The 17,950-nt window shown below is 37.4% G+C and overlaps 1 protein-coding gene across 6 annotated transcripts in view; it reads right to left on the reverse strand.

Moving 5' to 3' along the window:
• SMG1 (SMG1 nonsense mediated mRNA decay associated PI3K related kinase) overlaps positions 1-17,950 on the reverse strand; it is a 100,548-nt gene that overhangs the window by 29,641 nt on the left and 52,957 nt on the right. For all 6 annotated transcript variants that reach the window (XM_055561348.1, XM_055561347.1, XM_055561349.1 and 3 more), the window contains 16 exons: positions 16,825-16,979; positions 15,265-15,407; positions 14,909-15,110; positions 12,347-12,456; positions 11,470-11,617; positions 10,931-11,090; positions 10,081-10,201; positions 7,018-7,266; positions 6,446-6,730; positions 4,977-5,121; positions 4,720-4,858; positions 3,609-3,839; positions 3,322-3,499; positions 2,498-2,659; positions 1,702-1,919; positions 1,245-1,399 (listed from right to left, as the gene is read on the reverse strand). In XM_055561348.1, the coding sequence (XP_055417323.1) occupies positions 1,245-1,399; positions 1,702-1,919; positions 2,498-2,659; positions 3,322-3,499; positions 3,609-3,839; positions 4,720-4,858; positions 4,977-5,121; positions 6,446-6,730; positions 7,018-7,266; positions 10,081-10,201; positions 10,931-11,090; positions 11,470-11,617; positions 12,347-12,456; positions 14,909-15,110; positions 15,265-15,407; positions 16,825-16,979 (2,801 nt within the window). The remainder of the gene's footprint in view (positions 1-1,244; positions 1,400-1,701; positions 1,920-2,497; positions 2,660-3,321; positions 3,500-3,608; positions 3,840-4,719; positions 4,859-4,976; positions 5,122-6,445; positions 6,731-7,017; positions 7,267-10,080; positions 10,202-10,930; positions 11,091-11,469; positions 11,618-12,346; positions 12,457-14,908; positions 15,111-15,264; positions 15,408-16,824; positions 16,980-17,950) is intronic.

Genomic DNA, 17,950 nt, shown 5'->3' on the forward strand with positions numbered 1-17,950 from the left:
AAAAAAAAGTCAAATGGATCAAAGACCTAAACATAAAAGCCAAGACTTCATTTAAACCTCTTGGAAGAAAACAAAAGAAAAAACAGATAAACTGGGCTACATAAAACTAAAAACTTTTGTGCATCAAAAGAGATCTTCATTCAAGACTGAAAAATACACAAAATAGGAAAAAATATTTGCAAATCAATGTATCTGATAAAGGGATTAAAATCCAGAATATTTAGAGAGCTCCTAAATTTCCAACAATAAAACAACCCAATTCAAAAATGGGCAAAAGATTCAAACAGACAACGGAGATATACAAATGGTCAATAAGCACATGAAAAGATACCATTCCACACCCATTAGGATGTCACTATCAGTAAGACAGAAAACAATAAATGTTGGTGAGGATATGGAGAAACTGAAATCCTGGGGCACTGTTTACCAGTTCCTCTCTACAAGTTAAACACAGAATTACCATAAGACACAGCAAATTCACTGGCTCACACACAAAATAATTAAAAGCAGGGACTCAGATACTTGTAAACCAATGCTGATAGAAGCACTGGTTACAAGAGCTAAAAGACAGGAGCAACTCAAGTGTCCACTGACAGAAGAGTGCATGAATAAAATGTGATAAAGAAGCCCCCCGCCAACGCAGAAGACATAAGGGACGCAGGTTTGATCCTTGGGTCATTAAGATGCCCTGGAAGAGAGCATGGCAACCCATTCCAGTATTTTTGCCTGAAGAATCCCATGGACAGAAGAGCCTGATGGGCTACAGTCCACAGGGTAGCAAAGAGTTGATCAGGACTGAAACGACTTAGCGCACGCGCACACACACCCACATCCATACAATGAAATGTGATTCAGCAATAAAAAGGAAGGAAATTCTGACACATGCTACAACATGGAATGAACCTTCAAAACATGGTAAGTCAAACAAACCAGATACAAAATGACAAATACTGTATGTTTCTAGTCACACAAGGTACTCAGAATAGTACCAAATTCATACAGGCAGAAAGTAGACAAGTGGTGAGCAGGGGCTGAGGTGGAGGATGGGGAAGTACTATTAAATGGGTACAGAGCTGCTGTTCAGGAGGATGGATAAGTTCTGGAGCTGGACACAACACTGTAAATGTACTTGCTGCAACTGAATTGTACACTTAAAACTGGTTAAAATGGCAAACTTTATATGTATTTTACATTAATAAAAAGGGGCAGCTATGTTTTTGACGTTTAAGTTGATAAAAACATACTTGCGTAAGGTGTTGTTGTTCTGGACTCTCTTCACCTCGTCTTCCAACTGTTGAATTCGTCTCAGGACATACATGTGCTGCTGTAACAGAACTCCCAACCAGAGCTCATCCCAGAGAACAGTGACCCTGCGCAGCTCAGCCACAAGCATCTGAACCTGCACACAGGGCACATCCAACATGCTCATCTCTAAGTCTACACACAGCACAGTTCTGCCAACACTGCAAACTTCCAGTGAAATGGGCACATCTTTTGTTCATTATCCAATTACAGAACCTCAATTAGTGCTTCTATCAGAACAGATTTATAAAACCAATTTTGATTATTTTAAAGGCTGTGCTCCTTAACTATAATTTCCATAACAACTTTAGGGGTTTTGTTTTTAGGTGGCTTTTTTTGGGAGGAGAGGGGAGTGGTTGTAATAAAAATTTATTTTAAAACATGTGAACTGTTCTATACCTGTAACACCATAGTTGGGTTTGCCGAGGACAGTTTATCTACAATTTTGCTGTAGCAGTCCTGCATCATGGCTTGGTCTTCATTCAGTCCACTTTTAGGTTCATCCTTATTGCTATCTTGAGAAGCAGGAGGACTTCCTCCCTCACATTCAGAAACCAGCAGTTCTTCTCCTTGAATATTGCCAAGTAAAGTTGGAATTGCAGAGGAAAATTTATTTCCTATAATGAAATGGAAGAAAAGTATACATTGGCTGTTTCTCTCATGTGCATACGTTGAGTTAGGGAAAACATCTATAATGTATTTGAATCCAGAGCACTCATTTAACTCATCTTGCACATGTGCACTAAGTTGACCAAGGAACATGGATATTATGCCTTTTTACAAGTTGAGCTTCCATACTTATTAATATTGTAAGCTAATAAAAGATAAGTGGGGGAAATGATAGTAGATGAGTCTCAACAAATAAAGTGTTTGCCTAGCCAGAGTTCAGAACTTGGTTTCAATCCTTATCTGCCAGATAATTCAGCTCAGTGAACTGAGGGTGACTCAGTTTCTCCAAGCCCTGGCGAGTTATTTTGAGACTGAAGATACAGTGTAAAGCACACATCCTACTGCCAGACATGGCAGCTACTCACTCAGTAAGTGGTATTACTATTGGTACTACTATTATTATTATTGTTGGGGAAAAAAAAGTCACAAACTCTTATCAACTATGGAACATAAAGCTCAAAAAATTTTACCTAATAAACAGTGTTTGCAAACTAATTTAAAGTAGCAGTATTTTAACCTTCCTTACCTGAAGCCTGTGACTCACTACTAAGCGATATGGTGCCCACTATTGCAGGATATAGTATGAGATGCGGGGAATCCTGAGCCACGCGGCAGAGGAGGTTACAAATACTCTGGCGCACATACACTTCAGGGTGGTTTAAGCGTGAGAAAAGCTGCGGAATAATTCCTTTAGGATAAGAAGAAAAATACTTTAAAGTTATTAAAGAAAAACAGTCAACATGGTGGAGGCAAAAGGATAAAACCTGATATATGTCAGCCATTAGTTCTAGGAGCCTCAAATTTCTCCCTGGGATAACAAAGAACTATATACACAATAGCTCTTGATTTGCAGGTTTAGTAAGGGTACAGAGCTGTAATCAAAATCCTGATTCAAACGTTATACAGAAATATATTGTCTGTGAATGCCTGTAAAAGAAGGCAGATATAGACAATTTTTTCAAAGGGATATGAGATTTTTTGAAACATTCTTATCACTCTCTCCAAAATTCTTTTTCTATATTAAAAGCTTTTTGCCTCTCAGCCTTCCACTTCTCTGAAAGGTGGGAGTGAAGTGGTATAACAAGCAGTCCACAGTATCGTCTGAACTAATTTAGCTACTTCATAACACATTCAAACAGTAAACATACAGGAACTTTTTTTTTGGCCACACCATGAAGCACAGAGGATCTCAGTTCCCCAACCAGGAATCGAACCCACACCCCCTGCAGAGAAAGTATAGTCTCAACCACTGGACTGCCAGGGAAATCCAAGGAACTATTATGTTTCAACTGTCTTACTATCTTCTACCCAGAAGTACTTTTCCCTGAAACATTTTATTTAGACCATCACCTCTCCAAGGCGCAGTAGGTGTTGTTTCCAAGCCATGTTCCAGATACTGCCGAAGCTCCCCAGCGTGCTTCACGAGCAACCTGAGCAAGCGCAGCGTGGCCATCACAATCATGTCATCCGTGCTCTGCTCCACTCTGTGGCTTAAATGGAGCCGAGGGTCATCTTCATCTAAAGGAATCTAAGGATGAGAGACAAGAGGATAAAATTAAACAATTCCAAATACTGTTTTCATCTACTAGAAAAGAAATTTCAAATAAACTTTCATAAAAGAATACTGTGCTACCTACCTGCCCAGCATTGAGTTTAAGGAAAGTAAAATATGCGCTGCAGGACAGTTTATACAGGCTGAAGATTCTGTCCACAACTTTCCTCCACACTTTAATGACTCCTTCTGTTGCACTTTCATCAAGTTCTGAAAGCCATGGGCAACTTGATATTAACTGACGCCAGATAACATCAACCATGTCATCTTCCTCATTCTCTTCACTTTCTGTGATCTGAAGCGTTATATCTTCATCCTAAAGAAAAACAGGGCAAAAAAATGCTATTTGGGGACACAAATTTTAAAAAGGAGAAAGGTACATGATTTTCCTAATATATGCAAGCATTTTCTCATTTATGAAAGATCAAAATATTCCACATTTAGTGCTATACATGCTAAATAAATGCTACCATGCTTCTCTTTAAGATATATTTACCAATGTAGCTAATGAAGAAGGATATAGGCATTTAGCAAAGATTAAAGATTTTGATTTGGGGAATTTAAATGCTTCAGTTACAATATAATATTCTTCCTGCAGAGAATTACCTGACCCTCTCTACAGTACTGCACACGTACCTAAGACCAGCTTTGGCAGACACTGATATATGCCAAAGTCTAGAACAAGAAGTCAACAGTTTTAGCTCAGCAAATAAATTCACATGTCTAAAGTCTACAACTAAATTAGGCTTATAACATTCTAGAACTAATAGAATTTTGAGACAGAAGGGAATAAATCATACAGACTATCTAGTCGGCTGGTTTTCAGCTAAGGCTGTATAAATATCACCTAGTAAACTTACATAAACCCTCCTATGCCCAACACATACACAAACATTCCATTCAGAATATGTGGGGTAGTGCTTAGACATGAGCATATTTTAAAAAGCTTCTAAGCTAGTGATAAGAAGCTAATATCTGATAAGAGCAGTGAAAAGAGAAATCTATTTTACATAAAAAGAACTTCACCTTTTTTAACAGAACCCTAAGGAAATGACTTGATTTCTCAAATCACATTCTTCTTAGAAAAACATTTTAACTCACTTTCATCTTATCAAAGTTTCATCTGAAATATTTAATCAGGTATATGCTATTTAGAACACTATTTCCCCCAAAATACTATATCAGGTTTTTCTTGCCTGAATCCCCGCTGGGCGACACACAGCCTGACCAAGAATACCATATATTCTCTCTTTTTCTTCTTCGGTTATGGTGTCTGGGAGCAGATTTTGAACTTCAGATTTTTCTCTAGGCAACAGACGAACACCTTCTCCCTGACTATAAAAATAAAACAAATCATCAGTATTTCAGCTACCAAAGCTTTGCCATGTCAGTAGACATTTTAGATCTCTATTTTGCAATGCATTAAATAAATAACACATTTTAACATACATACCTGGCATTGTCAACCACCTTTCTGCCCCACCTGTAAGCCCAACTAGCCAATGCGGCCCAAGATTTGGCTACTTCAGGTGCCTGTACTGAAGATAGATGATACAGCTGTCCCAAGATGAAGTCAGGTTCCCCAACTCCAATATGTACTGCCATGATGGAAAAAAAAAAAAAAACAATGTCACATTCATAAATTTCTAACAGCATTTTCATTTACATTTTAGGAATTTGCTATCGGCCATAAGTCCTATAACATTATAATGGTACATAATTTGATAAAGCACACATTTGTATTATGCTTTTCTGAAAGGCTAATATGTTGAAATCAATCACTCAGCTTCTCAAGTAAGCCTGTAAAACACATCAATGTTTTTCATGACACTGAACTTTACAAACAGTTCAGGTGTCAGACGTGTAGTAGAGTGTCTTGTATTTTGGATATGATTGGCTATTTCCTCACAATTAGATTCAGCTTAAAAATTCTGGCAAAAATAATATGTGTTAAGTAGACAATTTCATTCAATGAGAGATTCATGAAGTAATATCTTTATCTCCAATTTAGAAATGAAGAAATCTCCTCCTATAGTGCCACTTGCCAATATGAAGATTTATAATGATAACAAGCCATATGCCTTACAAATAAAGACACCTATAGTACATAGATTAGAATTACTTAGACTAATCTAAGTAACTACAGTTCTAGGATTCACAACATCAAAATGAACAACATGAACAAAATTCTAATGTTTTAGCAAAACGTTTAGTTATCTCTCAATCTGTAAAACCTGGACAATGGTGCCTACCACAACAGGCACCCAAACACTGAATGAATTAACTAGTCTATCTGTCAAGTACCTTTCTGTAAGGAACATACATTAGTATCAGGACGTGAAACTTGAACCTTTCTGTAGTTTTTGTGCTTCACCAGTCAATAGGATCAGAGGCCACTATTCTATATCTATGTTAAGTTCTTCCCAGTATGAGGAAGAATTTTAAACATCACAGGTAGGACCTTTCTGCCAGCAAAAACATCTAAGTCCATAAAAGCACCATGAACTGGGGAGTTGGGAAGTATGGCCTGGGAGGCTTGAGTTCAGTGACTTCCACGTGGTTGGTGTCAGATACTAAAGAAATGTGCTTGAGTCACTTCTGGGCAATATAATATACTAAATTTCCACAGAGACCGTTTTTGTGGCAAATTATAGTCAGCCTATAACCCATTTGCCAATGCAGGACATACAAGAGACGCAGGTTCAATCCCTAGTTTGGGAAGATCCCCTGGAGTAAGAAATGGCAACCCACTCCAGTATTCGTGCGTGAGAAATCCCATGGACAGAGACGCCAGGGGGGTTACAGTTCATGGGGTCACAAAGAGTCAAGACGCAACTGAGCACGCACACAACATTGTAAACTTTAAAACAGGGAAAATAACCTCTAAAATTAACATTTTAAAGCTATTAAAACAAATTCTACCTGTAGATTCACTCTCTATCCGAGGATACTCTTCCTCCATCGTATTAACAGATGGTAGTTCAATTAGAGTGAGTATGTTTTTAGACAAAGTAGAAAGACCCGTGAAGTTCTGCTGCTGCTGAGCTCTGTAAACCTGTTTCAGCTGCCCTGAGATTTCTTTCCATTCTGCCTGGATCCATTTAGCCAATGTCAAAATTGACTTGGCAACAGCATGCTCAGCTTTGGCAGACTTGCAGAAAGAGATGGCGCAGGAACTCAACATCTCCATTGCATGTGTTGACTGGCCTATAAAAAGATCAAAACACCAGCTCTTAGCAGTAAACAAATGATATTCTTTCAGGGTAAAGTAATATTGTAAATTCAGTGATAATCAATGATTTCTGGAAACATTTCTTACTATAATAATAACAAAATCAAAAGCACCAAGCTATACAGATAACTCAATTACACAAAACTTATTCAGGACGCAAATGTTCTGCAAAAGTTGAAAAAAAATCAACTTTTCTATTACCATACACAGTAACATTCATACACATGATTTTTAGTATATAGTCACGTATTATTTTACTAACCTGCTGTATATAGCAGTTTCGTTTTTTCAATGTCAAGTTCAGGCCCCCATTTTTCATCCACTTGACCTTGAGTTGATAGTTTTTTAAAGTGCTGGACTAAATCCTGTGCAGTGGTAGTCTTTCCCAGCTGAACCTCGCTACACTGTGCCAGCAATCTCGTTGCAAGTGACACATTCCCCCGTTTTCTAGCAAATTTTGCTGCTGTTAGACCTAATTCCATGAGATGGCTTCTAATTGGAACTGTTTGTTCTGCAGAGAAGAAAATGTTTTATTAGTCCCAGATTGGTCTAATCCCAGAGAGCACAAAAACATGGCCAAAAATTCCTTCCCCAATTATTCTCTTTACCACTGCCTCCCTAAATAAAGATAATTCATTTTTCATCATCTTCAAATCCCTAGGAGTTAGCATAGTTCCTGGCACACAATGAACAATAAATGTTTGTTAAAATGAATGTATACAATGGAGTAGATGAAAGTAAAAATTGTCCAGTCTAAGAAATTAACTTTTTAAGTTTCTGCACCTAGTGAAGAGCCTAGGTCAATGGGCAGGGGATGAGGATAAGGCTAGACCATCCCCACTTCTTGAGTAAGTACCCTCTGCCCTTCTACCATGCCATTTCCTTCTGGTTTACTCCTACCTTTCTGAAGAATCAGCTTCTCAGTCTCCTTCTCGTCCACTACCCATCCACTATAACTGGGGCTCCTGGGGTCAAGCCTAGGCTCTCTACTCTTCTCACTCTGCATACTCTCCCTGGACAATATCATCTGCTCCTGGGGCTTCAATTACCATACAAATGCTGATGATGCTTGCATCTTATCTCTAGAGCAGACCTGACATCTGAGTCCCACCTGCCTACCAGTCTAGTCACCTACACTCGGGTATTTCAAAGGCACTTTAACCTGTGTCACATGGAATTCATTTCCCACCACCCTCCAACAAATCTCTTACTTTCTTCTCTGTTTTCGTTCTTGGGTAAAGGCACATGATCAACCTGGCTACCTGAGAAGGAATCTGGCAGTCATCTTAAATCTTAAGACTTTACTGTCAACCCTCACGTCACATCAGCTTTTTTCTATCCCTACTGTCACTATTTTGGTTACCTTTCACAAGGACTTCTGCTGCTCTGCCTTAGGCTCTAATTTATTTTTCAACCTGCAACTGAACTGATCTTATACAAAGGTAAATCTGAATACTTAATTTCCCTTTTATCCCTTCCCTAACTCCTAAATTTGGCTTGTAAGGCACTGATGCTTGCATTCCACTCTAATCTCAGTCTCATCCAGCTTCATCTCTTCCCATTCTCCCTTAGATGAGAACTGAGTCCTCTAAGAATCTTTTATTACTGCTGGTGGCCTTCGCACATGGTGTTTTCTCTAAATCAGTCTGCCTTCTTTCTCAGCTTAAATGTTACTTCCTCCCCAAGTCCTTTTCTGATTCCTAGGATTAAATCAGTGGCCCTGTTGCGTTATTTTAAGCACCATGTACGTGCACCTCCAGTCCACACAGCATGTTGCTGTTCCTAGCTTGATGACAATTTTCCCTGCTAGACTTCAGAATCCCTTTGGTCCTAGGAATGCAGAAAACAGGCTTCTCTTGTTCACCATTACATCCCAACTTACAGCATAGTACCTGGCACAAAGCACATTATTTTGATAAGGGTTTGCTAAATAAAAAAAAAAATGTGAGGAAGAGTGAAGTTCTGTGTTAGGCTACTGACATTTCCTTCTCAATTTTAAAACTTATTCAGTATAGGAAGGATGAGAAAGGAGATGATACTTATAGTCCTACTATATGTCACTCTCTGTGCTAAGGCTTTTATATACCTTGTCAATCCTTTCAAGAATCTGAGCAGGGCAATCCCCATAACTGATAAGCAAAGTGATTCAGAAGTTTATGACTTGCCATGAGATTCCTCGATTCGCAAGTGTTGGGCAAATGATCCAAAACTAGGTCTATCTGGCACTGAGGGTCCTGGTGAATCTGAGTTGCCAGTAATCACCTTGCAGTACAAGTCCATATCCCAGCATTAGCTGACTTAAAATTTAATAGCAAATTTACTCAGTAACTCTGATGACTACATTTTTGACAAATTGTACAGAATTCTGGCAACTTCTCTGTTTTACAGCAAAAGGAAATTTCTAATATTCATTCAACATGACGTTTCTTTCTTAAAAATGAGAAATAAATATTTATACAAATGCTAATTCTGTATTCATTTGAATTATTTAAAGCATTCACAGTATAGTACAGCAGACAAAGAATTTGAATATCCAGAACATATAAGTCTTCATTAAAAATAGGCAAGAGTTGAATACTTATTCATGGCCACTATACAAATGAAAAGATGCTCAATATCATTAATCATCTGGAAAATGCAAATAAAACCACAATGAGATACTATTGTAGATTCACTCCAGTGACTAAAACTAAAGACCCACTATTGCAAGTACATAGATGTCAGAAGTAATCTAAAATATACAACCACTTTATAAGAAACTGGTGAACTATTTCAAAAGTTAAACCATATGACCCAACAACTCCAATCCTAGGTATTTATTTAAGAGAAAGGCAAATGTATACCCAACCAAAGACCTGTACGTGAATAGCATAGCAACTTTATACATAATAGCCTGAATTTGAAAACAACTCAAGTATCTGTTAAAGGATCAACAGATAAACTATGGTGAATTCATACAATGGATATACTCAACTGTTGGAAGGATGGCAATACTGACACATACAACACAGGGAACCTTAAAAAATAAAATGCTGAGCAAGAGAAGCCAGACACAGAACACACTGTACAATTTATAAAAAAATTTAGTAAAGACAAGTCTAATCTACAGTGATGGGAAACAAATAAGCAGTTGCCCAAGACGGGACAGACAGGAGAAATACCTGGGAAGAAACATAAGGAAACCTTTGCAGGTGACATAAATGTTCTGCATCTTGATTGTACTGGTGGCTACACACGTGAAGCAATGTCAAAACTGATGAACTATACATTCAAAATGTGTGACTACAGCTCAAAAAGCTATTAAAAGAAAACAACAACTAGTTACCTTTTATTTTCTCCAACAACTGACTCTGGTACATCGTGTATCTTAATGCCTGCATCCATGGCCTGACATCATGCTGTTTACATGAACGCAAAGCTTCACTGAAGAGTGGAATAAGACAGTCCTGCCAGAGAAAAGTCAAAACCACTTAATGTAAAAAGAATCCTTATATGACCCCACGGGTCAGCTACTTCAGATCTATTCTATATTTATCTACTAAACTTTCCTCTACCTTCACTGTATCTTCTAATCACAAGGGAAAAAGACAAAAACCTTTGTTTTTCCAAAAGCGAAAATATTTTTTTCAAAATATTAAGTCCAATTTATCAATGCATTTACAATAAAGTGGTCATATTTTAATTAAAAAAAGGGTTATTTTCTATAAAGCAAAAGCTAAGTTACAGAAAAACATAAAACAACCGCTTCATAAAAAGATTCTCAAGGATTATTTCCCTTGGGAAGGGTTCACTTTTGGTTAAACTTTATCTTGTTTGAAGGAGGAGGCACTGTGTCTTCTTTTCAGTCAAATCTGAAATTTATACAATCTGGTATATATTTTCATAATCAACTCCTCGTGCAAAAAAAGGAAGGAGGGAAGGAGGAAAGGAAGGAAGAAAAAAAATTAAGCAACTAGCCATTCTTATGTTCCATCTTCCTCACATAGTTCTCCAGTGAAAATCTGCCTGAAAATGGCATTTTAGATTTCTGGATTTAATATTAATAGCTTGTCCAAAAATGCTACAAATGTTATTTTAAAAACTTTTTTAAAAAACTTGAAAAACAGCTCTTGTCCACACTAATGCCTTATTAATGGTCAAAAGAATATCCTGGTTAAAAATGTATACATACACACCTCTGTGGAAAGTCTGTTGGAAACTGTGTTCTCCAAAGCAGAAGAGCAATACAGCTGTAAAGTACTTAGGACTGGCAGAGACTGGGAAACCGTTAGAGTAGAAAGTCTCAGGGGTCCAACAGCTATGCGGGAGGTTTGCTTCAGGTACTTCACCACATTTCTGAAACAAAATATTTGCTGCCGATTAACAAAAAAGATTTTCCAAGTTGTAACCGCGAAAGGGATAAAGCAGTGTGATAAGATGCTACCACACTGGCATCCAAAGTAGGGAAAGAAAAAGGAACTGCTTGCTTTTAAGTAAAACGACATAAGCAAGTCAAGGTATTTGTGTTTGGGGATATGAAATTTTTGACGTTCTTTAGTTTCAACCTCTGTATATTTGCAAGCGGCATTTACACAACCTACAACTCCTACAACTAAAATGAAGCTATGATGATTACCACTGCAGTGATCCAGTGACTGCCTCACCCCCACCAAACTACACACATTTACCATACGGTACACGTAATACATATTTACCTCCTTAGGATTAAACTTACTCAGTGATAGACTGCCACTTCTGATCTTGTTCTATGTGGTTTAAAGCAGTTGCCAAACAAACAGAACTTCTTAACAACTGAACTTCAATGGATTTCTGAAGTTCTCTTGGATCTGGACTTAACATGTTAGGAAGCAGTTTTTTCATATCTACAGAAATCAAACAGGTTCCACTCAGTTAATTCATTTTTAATGTGTAAGAATGACAAGATATCTTGATAGTATTAAAAAAACAATCACCAATGAATACCTCCTTTCATGTTTAAGTTCATATTTAACTTCAGACACTATGATCAAGCATTTCTGATAGCATTTTGGGAGGTCTGAGGTATTACTTTATGTGAAGCATAAAAACAGCATAAAAAAAAGTATTTTAAAAAGTATAAAAATACTTCACATGAAATAATACCTCAGACCTCCCAAAATGAGTTCATTTTCAAAGACTCAAAAATCAGTAAGTGAACCTACTATTTAATGGGGCAAACAATGAATGCAGCAGATCAATGTTAACACATAAAATATTCACAATATTTAACTTCAGTACTACAGTTTTTAAAATGTTCTAGTTATAATAAAGAATTTAATTAATCGACCATATTAAGATGTGAAGCAAGAAAAATATTTAAACACTACTCGCACTTTTTCAAAGAAAATGGCTAGATAGATCTCTAAGTATTACAATAGTCTTTTTTAGTTTGCTTAATTTGAATTAAACTGTTTTATATTTGCCAGATGTAAAGAGAACAGACCTAATTGATTGCTTCACACTCTGCCCCAATAAATGTACAAAAACTTTCAGATTTTCCACTAAAGTATACTAAGCCAGACATTTTAAACAATTTGTTCATTAAAATCCTTAATTTTAAAATTATCTAATACCTATTTTTTCTTTTGATCCTCCAGCAAGTAGACTGATATTTTCTCCTGGTAACAATTCTAATTGTTCAGTGCATTCAATAAATTCTCCAGATTCAAAACTGCTTAGTGATCTGTAATTAAAATACTGGGTTAGTTTGTATTATACTCTCTCCAGGCTGTGGAGCCATTCAAAAAAATAGAACAAATTATAGGAAAAGGGAGCAGTTAAACAGAATTCCTGTGATGAAGTTCCTTCCACATAGGCCACCATTGAAGATGCAACTACCATCTTAATTAGAGTGCAAACCACAAACTCACAGCTACAGATACTCAGTTTAGCATACCCAACACTCCACATTTCCTTCCTCTTTTTGCAGCATGTTATCTTTGAGGGCCCGACCAAAACACTAACAGCAGAGCTTTGCAGGGGCAACTTCAACGTCCAGTTCTTCCCAAGCTACCACTAAATCCCCTGCCTCACCTCACTGCTCATCTAAAGCATAAGCCCCAGTAGGCCTCCTGTCCTACTGCCTCAATCTGATATCCTAGTTCTACCTTCTTTGCTGGCCTCCCTCCTTTGCTCACTTATCCACTGTTTTACAGAACCTGTTCCTCTTCTTTCAAAGAATTTTTCCTTCCCTTCTCCTCACCTGACCTGAACATGGTATACCCCTGAACTCTTTCCAATAGTCTATCTGCAGCTTCAAGGCCAGGATGAGGGCCTTATCATCCTAGCAATCCACTGCCACTTTCAGATCTATTTTCACTCCATTCCCATTCCTATTACAGCTGCTATCTAACCAACTAGAGGACTTCAGTTCAGTTCAGATCAGTCGCTCCGTCATCTCCGACTCTTTGCAACCCCGTGAATCGCAGCACGCCAGGCCTCCCTGTCCATCACCAACTCCCCGAGTTCACTCAGACTCACGTCCATCGAGTCGCTGATGCCATCCAGCCATCTCATCCTCTGTTGTCCCCTTCTCCTCCTGCCCCCAAATCCCTCCCAGCTTCAGGGTTACAGTTTCTCAATTCCCTCTTCTCCTCTTCTCTCTCTTCTTTTCCTATCCCTCTCACCGTGTCACTTCCGTCACAACCCAGCCGGAATACAGCACTAGAAATGACTGTGCCTGCTTCTACCTTAACAAATCCCAGCTTCTCAGGTGAGCTGCAATCACCTGGCATTAATGAACTGTCTTGATGTGCTGACCAACACACTTATTATTTCTGCCACCACAGAGTCTAAGTCCTCTCCAAAGGCAGGTTTGCTGTGTCCCCACTATGCCTTGTACTTTCAGCTAATAACTGACACCTCAGAAAAAATTTCATTGTCTTCCGTGTGTTCTTATTTCAATTAATAGCATCTTTTTTCTCTCCGTACCTTCACCCCACAGTTCAATGGCCAAATGTTCCCACCCTAGCCCCTCACCTCCAGCCTGCTGACAACCTAGCAGAGAAAGCCAGTAGGTCAGATACTTCTTCAAATCCCACATAAGATTTTCTATCTTACTGGGAGTCAAAATCTTACTTCTCTACCCTTATGGCCTATTATTCACTCAGCACCGACCAGAGTGGCCTCCCAGGCATTTCCAGAACACTCCAAGTCTATCATCTTTGCAAGAGATCTGCTTCCTCAAGCCTGTGCTCAAATGACATGCTGATGGTTTTTCCCAAGCTAGTCTGCCTGTGTCTTCTCCTCACTAGAAGGTCAGCTCCTCAAGGGTGAGAATGTGTGTCTGTTGTACACAGTGTTGCACCCCACTGGCCGGCACTCAGTACACGTTCAATGGAGAAATTACCCACTAACTCATTTACTCACTAGAGAGCTCCCTGATGGCAAGACTAACGACCCTTATCATCCCAGCCAAGGGTCTGGGACATAGCTTGTACTCAAATTTCAAATTAAGATATTAATAAATGCTCAAAGGAATAAAAGGAAGAAGAGAAAATAAGAAAGGGAGTTTAATTTACAAATGTCATAAACTCTGTCCTCTTTAAAAAAATGTTTTTGATATAGTCACACCTAATTTAGAAATGGGGCTTCCCTGGTGGCTCAGACGCTAAAGCATCTGCCTGCAATGCGGGAGACCCAGGTTCGATTCCTGGGTCGGGAAGATCCCCTGGAGAAGGAAATGGCAATCCACTCCAGCACTCTTGCCTGGAAAATCCCATCGATGGAGGAGCCTGACAGGCTACAGTCCATGGGGTCGCAAAGAGTCAGACACGACTGAGTGACTTCACTTTCACTTTTAATTTAGAAATAATGCCATCAAGTATTATCCTTTCTAAAGCAGTGACCAATTTCTTTATTTCATTAAGATTTTAGAACAGGTTCTGAGATTCAATCCCAAATGACTGTTTCAACATACAAATATGTTTTCCCACTGCGTGAATATCCTCCTCACCTCTAATGTTGGTTTCTCATTGTAGTCATTTTAAGAATGGCAGTATTATTAGAACTACAAGCATCTTATCATAATAAATGATTTTAATATTCTTCTGCCATAAAATAAGACTTTAAATAAAGTTACTGAAAAAATTTTTAATGGGGTTAAGTATAATTCATAACTGAAAAGAAATCCTTACTTTATGTAGTTGAAATCAGCCTTTAGGTTGAGAGAAGTACTACTGGTACTCTTTTTCAAGTCATGGATAGCATTCTGCCACTCCTGTACAGCAGTCCAATCAGCTATTGAAATGTAGCACTCACATGCTTTATTTCCCAAATAATTTATAACCTCAGGAGAAGAATCAGTTGGTTTGGACAGCACAGTTTTTCTGGATTCACCTAAATGAAAACATTTCATAAAGTAAAGAGACAGCAAGAGAGATCCAAAGCAGTTATAAATATTTCAAAGAGCAGAGACATCTAAAAATGTATAGTAAGATCACGAGTACAAATTATTTGACTACAACTGTTTGTTTAAACTTGGAATGCTCACCATTCAAAGAATGCTTGGGGCTGGCACTATTACGCCCAGTATTAGCCAATGTGAGAACGGATTTGTCGAAGCTGGAGATGCAGCAATCGACACCTGTCATGGCACACAGGTGCTCCTGGTACTCCACAGAGGCCTTTTCAAACCTTCAACACAAGTTCAAACAGTCTTATTTTTTAATTATCCACATATTTCATTTCTAAAAACACTGCAAAGAATGAGTTATTCAATAAATTCAGCGGAGACAATAAGTTGATTATTTTGTGTGGGCCTGAGCAGGCACAAAATTAGACTTCTTACTCACAAAAAAAGGAAAATAAATCCAAAGATCATTAAATGTTTAAGAAAAGAGAAGGTATAAACTAACAGAAAATATCAGTAAGTATCTGATCTCAATGTATGCAGAGACTCAATAGAAAAATAAACACTAAAACACATGAAAGTTAACAGATCTAATGACACCATAATTTGAAACTTTGGGCATCAAAAAAAAAAAAAAAAAAACAAGAACAAAAAAACCCCAAAATGAATATTAAAAACAAATTACCGATCAAGAAGATAGACAGCATCAATAATCCTGGTGTACAATAAAATCTCACAGATCAGTAACCAAAAAACCAAGAGGCCATAAAGACATCATCTGTGTTTTCAATAATCACAAATGGTCAGTAACATATGGGGAAACCTCTACTATTAATTAGTAATAAAGAAATTTATATTAAAACAAGCATTTTCATTAATATGATGGCAGAGTTCTTGTTTCTCAGTGGCCCTCTATATACACAAAGGAGAAGGGAAAAGGTTATTTTCATTGTTAGGGATACAAGTTGGAACCATCTTTTATGTAGGGTAAATTAGCAATAGTATGTATCATAAGCCTAATGGTCTGTAGCCTTTCTTCTATTAACAGTAAATCAACCTTCAGGAATGCATTCAAGGAAAACAATCATAAACATGAGCAAAGAATTAAATGCCATGGTACATTAAGATTAGTAAAAAGAAAATCCCAAATAATTTTGCTGTCCAACAATAAGGAATGTTAAATTATGGTGCACTCAAAAAAAAATAGGTATTGTTAAAAATCACACTGTAGAAAATTTAACAGGGCAAAATATTTTTTTTTAAATACTGCTGAGTAGAAAAAGCAAAATCATGTGACCAGCAGAAACACTGCTATTTCTGTGAAAAGAGGATAGAAAACTGGATATAAAAGAAAAAGAAATAGAAAGGCATGTACCACAAAACAAGTTACTACTAAGAGATGGAATTATGATCCTTCTTTTATTTTCCCTACATTTTCCATATTTGATAAAACTCACTTGAACATACACAGAGGAATCCAAGGTATGCAAAGAGTTTGCCTACAGGAATCGAGTAAGTTTAGAGCTAATAAGTGAGAACTCTGGCCATCAAGGGGAATTTGTATCAGATTCTGACATGAAAAGTTATCAATTAAGAATCAACATTAAATGTAATTAACATTTAATTACAGAGTCAGTCAGTAACACAAAAAAAACTTAACATAAAGAACTCCTATCACCCATTTCCTTCCTTCTAACTAACCTCCCTTCAGCCTGTTGGGCCACTGAATTAATCCAGAGAAGATTTTTTCCAACAACCGAAGATGACCAGACAGCAATTCCCTGTATAGCTTCAGGACAATGAAGTTCACACAATGCTTCTACCACCATCATGATAGTTACTTCCAATTCATTTCCCTGAAAGAGGCCATTCAAAAAAAAAATCAAAGACGTCAGTACCCTCAAAATTCAAATCTCTACTAAATTTACAACTACTGATCACAATCTAAAGCCTATTTAAAGTCAAATTTATTTAACAATTGCTTTTACAATGATGAAATTACATTATTAGAATTTCCTAAAACGTTATGTATACTGTAGATATGAGGGGGAGGGGGTGCTGATGGACTGTAATAAATAGCACTTGGGTGTTAATCTTTACAAAATAAAAAAAAACTTTACCATTTCAGCTGTGGCATCTTTAGGAGTAATACATGAAGTAAATACAAAGCAAAAATTTAAATAACCATGAATCAAAGAATGCCTAATTTTATGTTTTTGCATATTGCCTATTGATATTAACTAGTAGACATTTGCAATTTTTGGATTCTATTTATTTAGTAACCCCACCTACAAGTCAGCACTTTCCCCACATATTATAATGTTATCAATATTATATTTTTTACATATATTATAAATTATACTTTCCTATATACTATATAATCATTACAAGTGATTATAAGTTTTCTTATATACATGAATTTCTTAGAAGTTCCAATCTTTAAGCATAAGTAATGAATATTTTCACATACTCTAAGTAAAAAATATAAATAGGCAACTTAGGAAGTTACTGCTTGTATAAAAATATTGGATGAAAAGCTTTGAATATCAATAGAACCTTTATTTTATCCACAGACTGTGTGTTCAGTTGCATCTGACTCTTTGCAGCCCCATGGACTGGAGCCCCAGAATCCTCTGTCCATGGGATTTCCCACGCAAGAATACTGGAGTGGGTTGCCATTTCCTACTTCAGGGGATCTTCCCAACCCAGGGATCGAACCCCAGTCTTTTGCATCTCCTGCACTGGCAGGCAGATTCTTTACCACCAGTACCACCTGGGAAGCCCCTATCCATAGATTAGATCATAGCAAAGGAATTACCCCCAAGTT

The sequence above is a fragment of the Bubalus kerabau genome, chromosome 23 (genome assembly GCF_029407905.1).
Source record: "Bubalus kerabau isolate K-KA32 ecotype Philippines breed swamp buffalo chromosome 23, PCC_UOA_SB_1v2, whole genome shotgun sequence".
Classification (NCBI taxonomy): domain Eukaryota; kingdom Metazoa; phylum Chordata; class Mammalia; order Artiodactyla; family Bovidae; genus Bubalus; species Bubalus kerabau.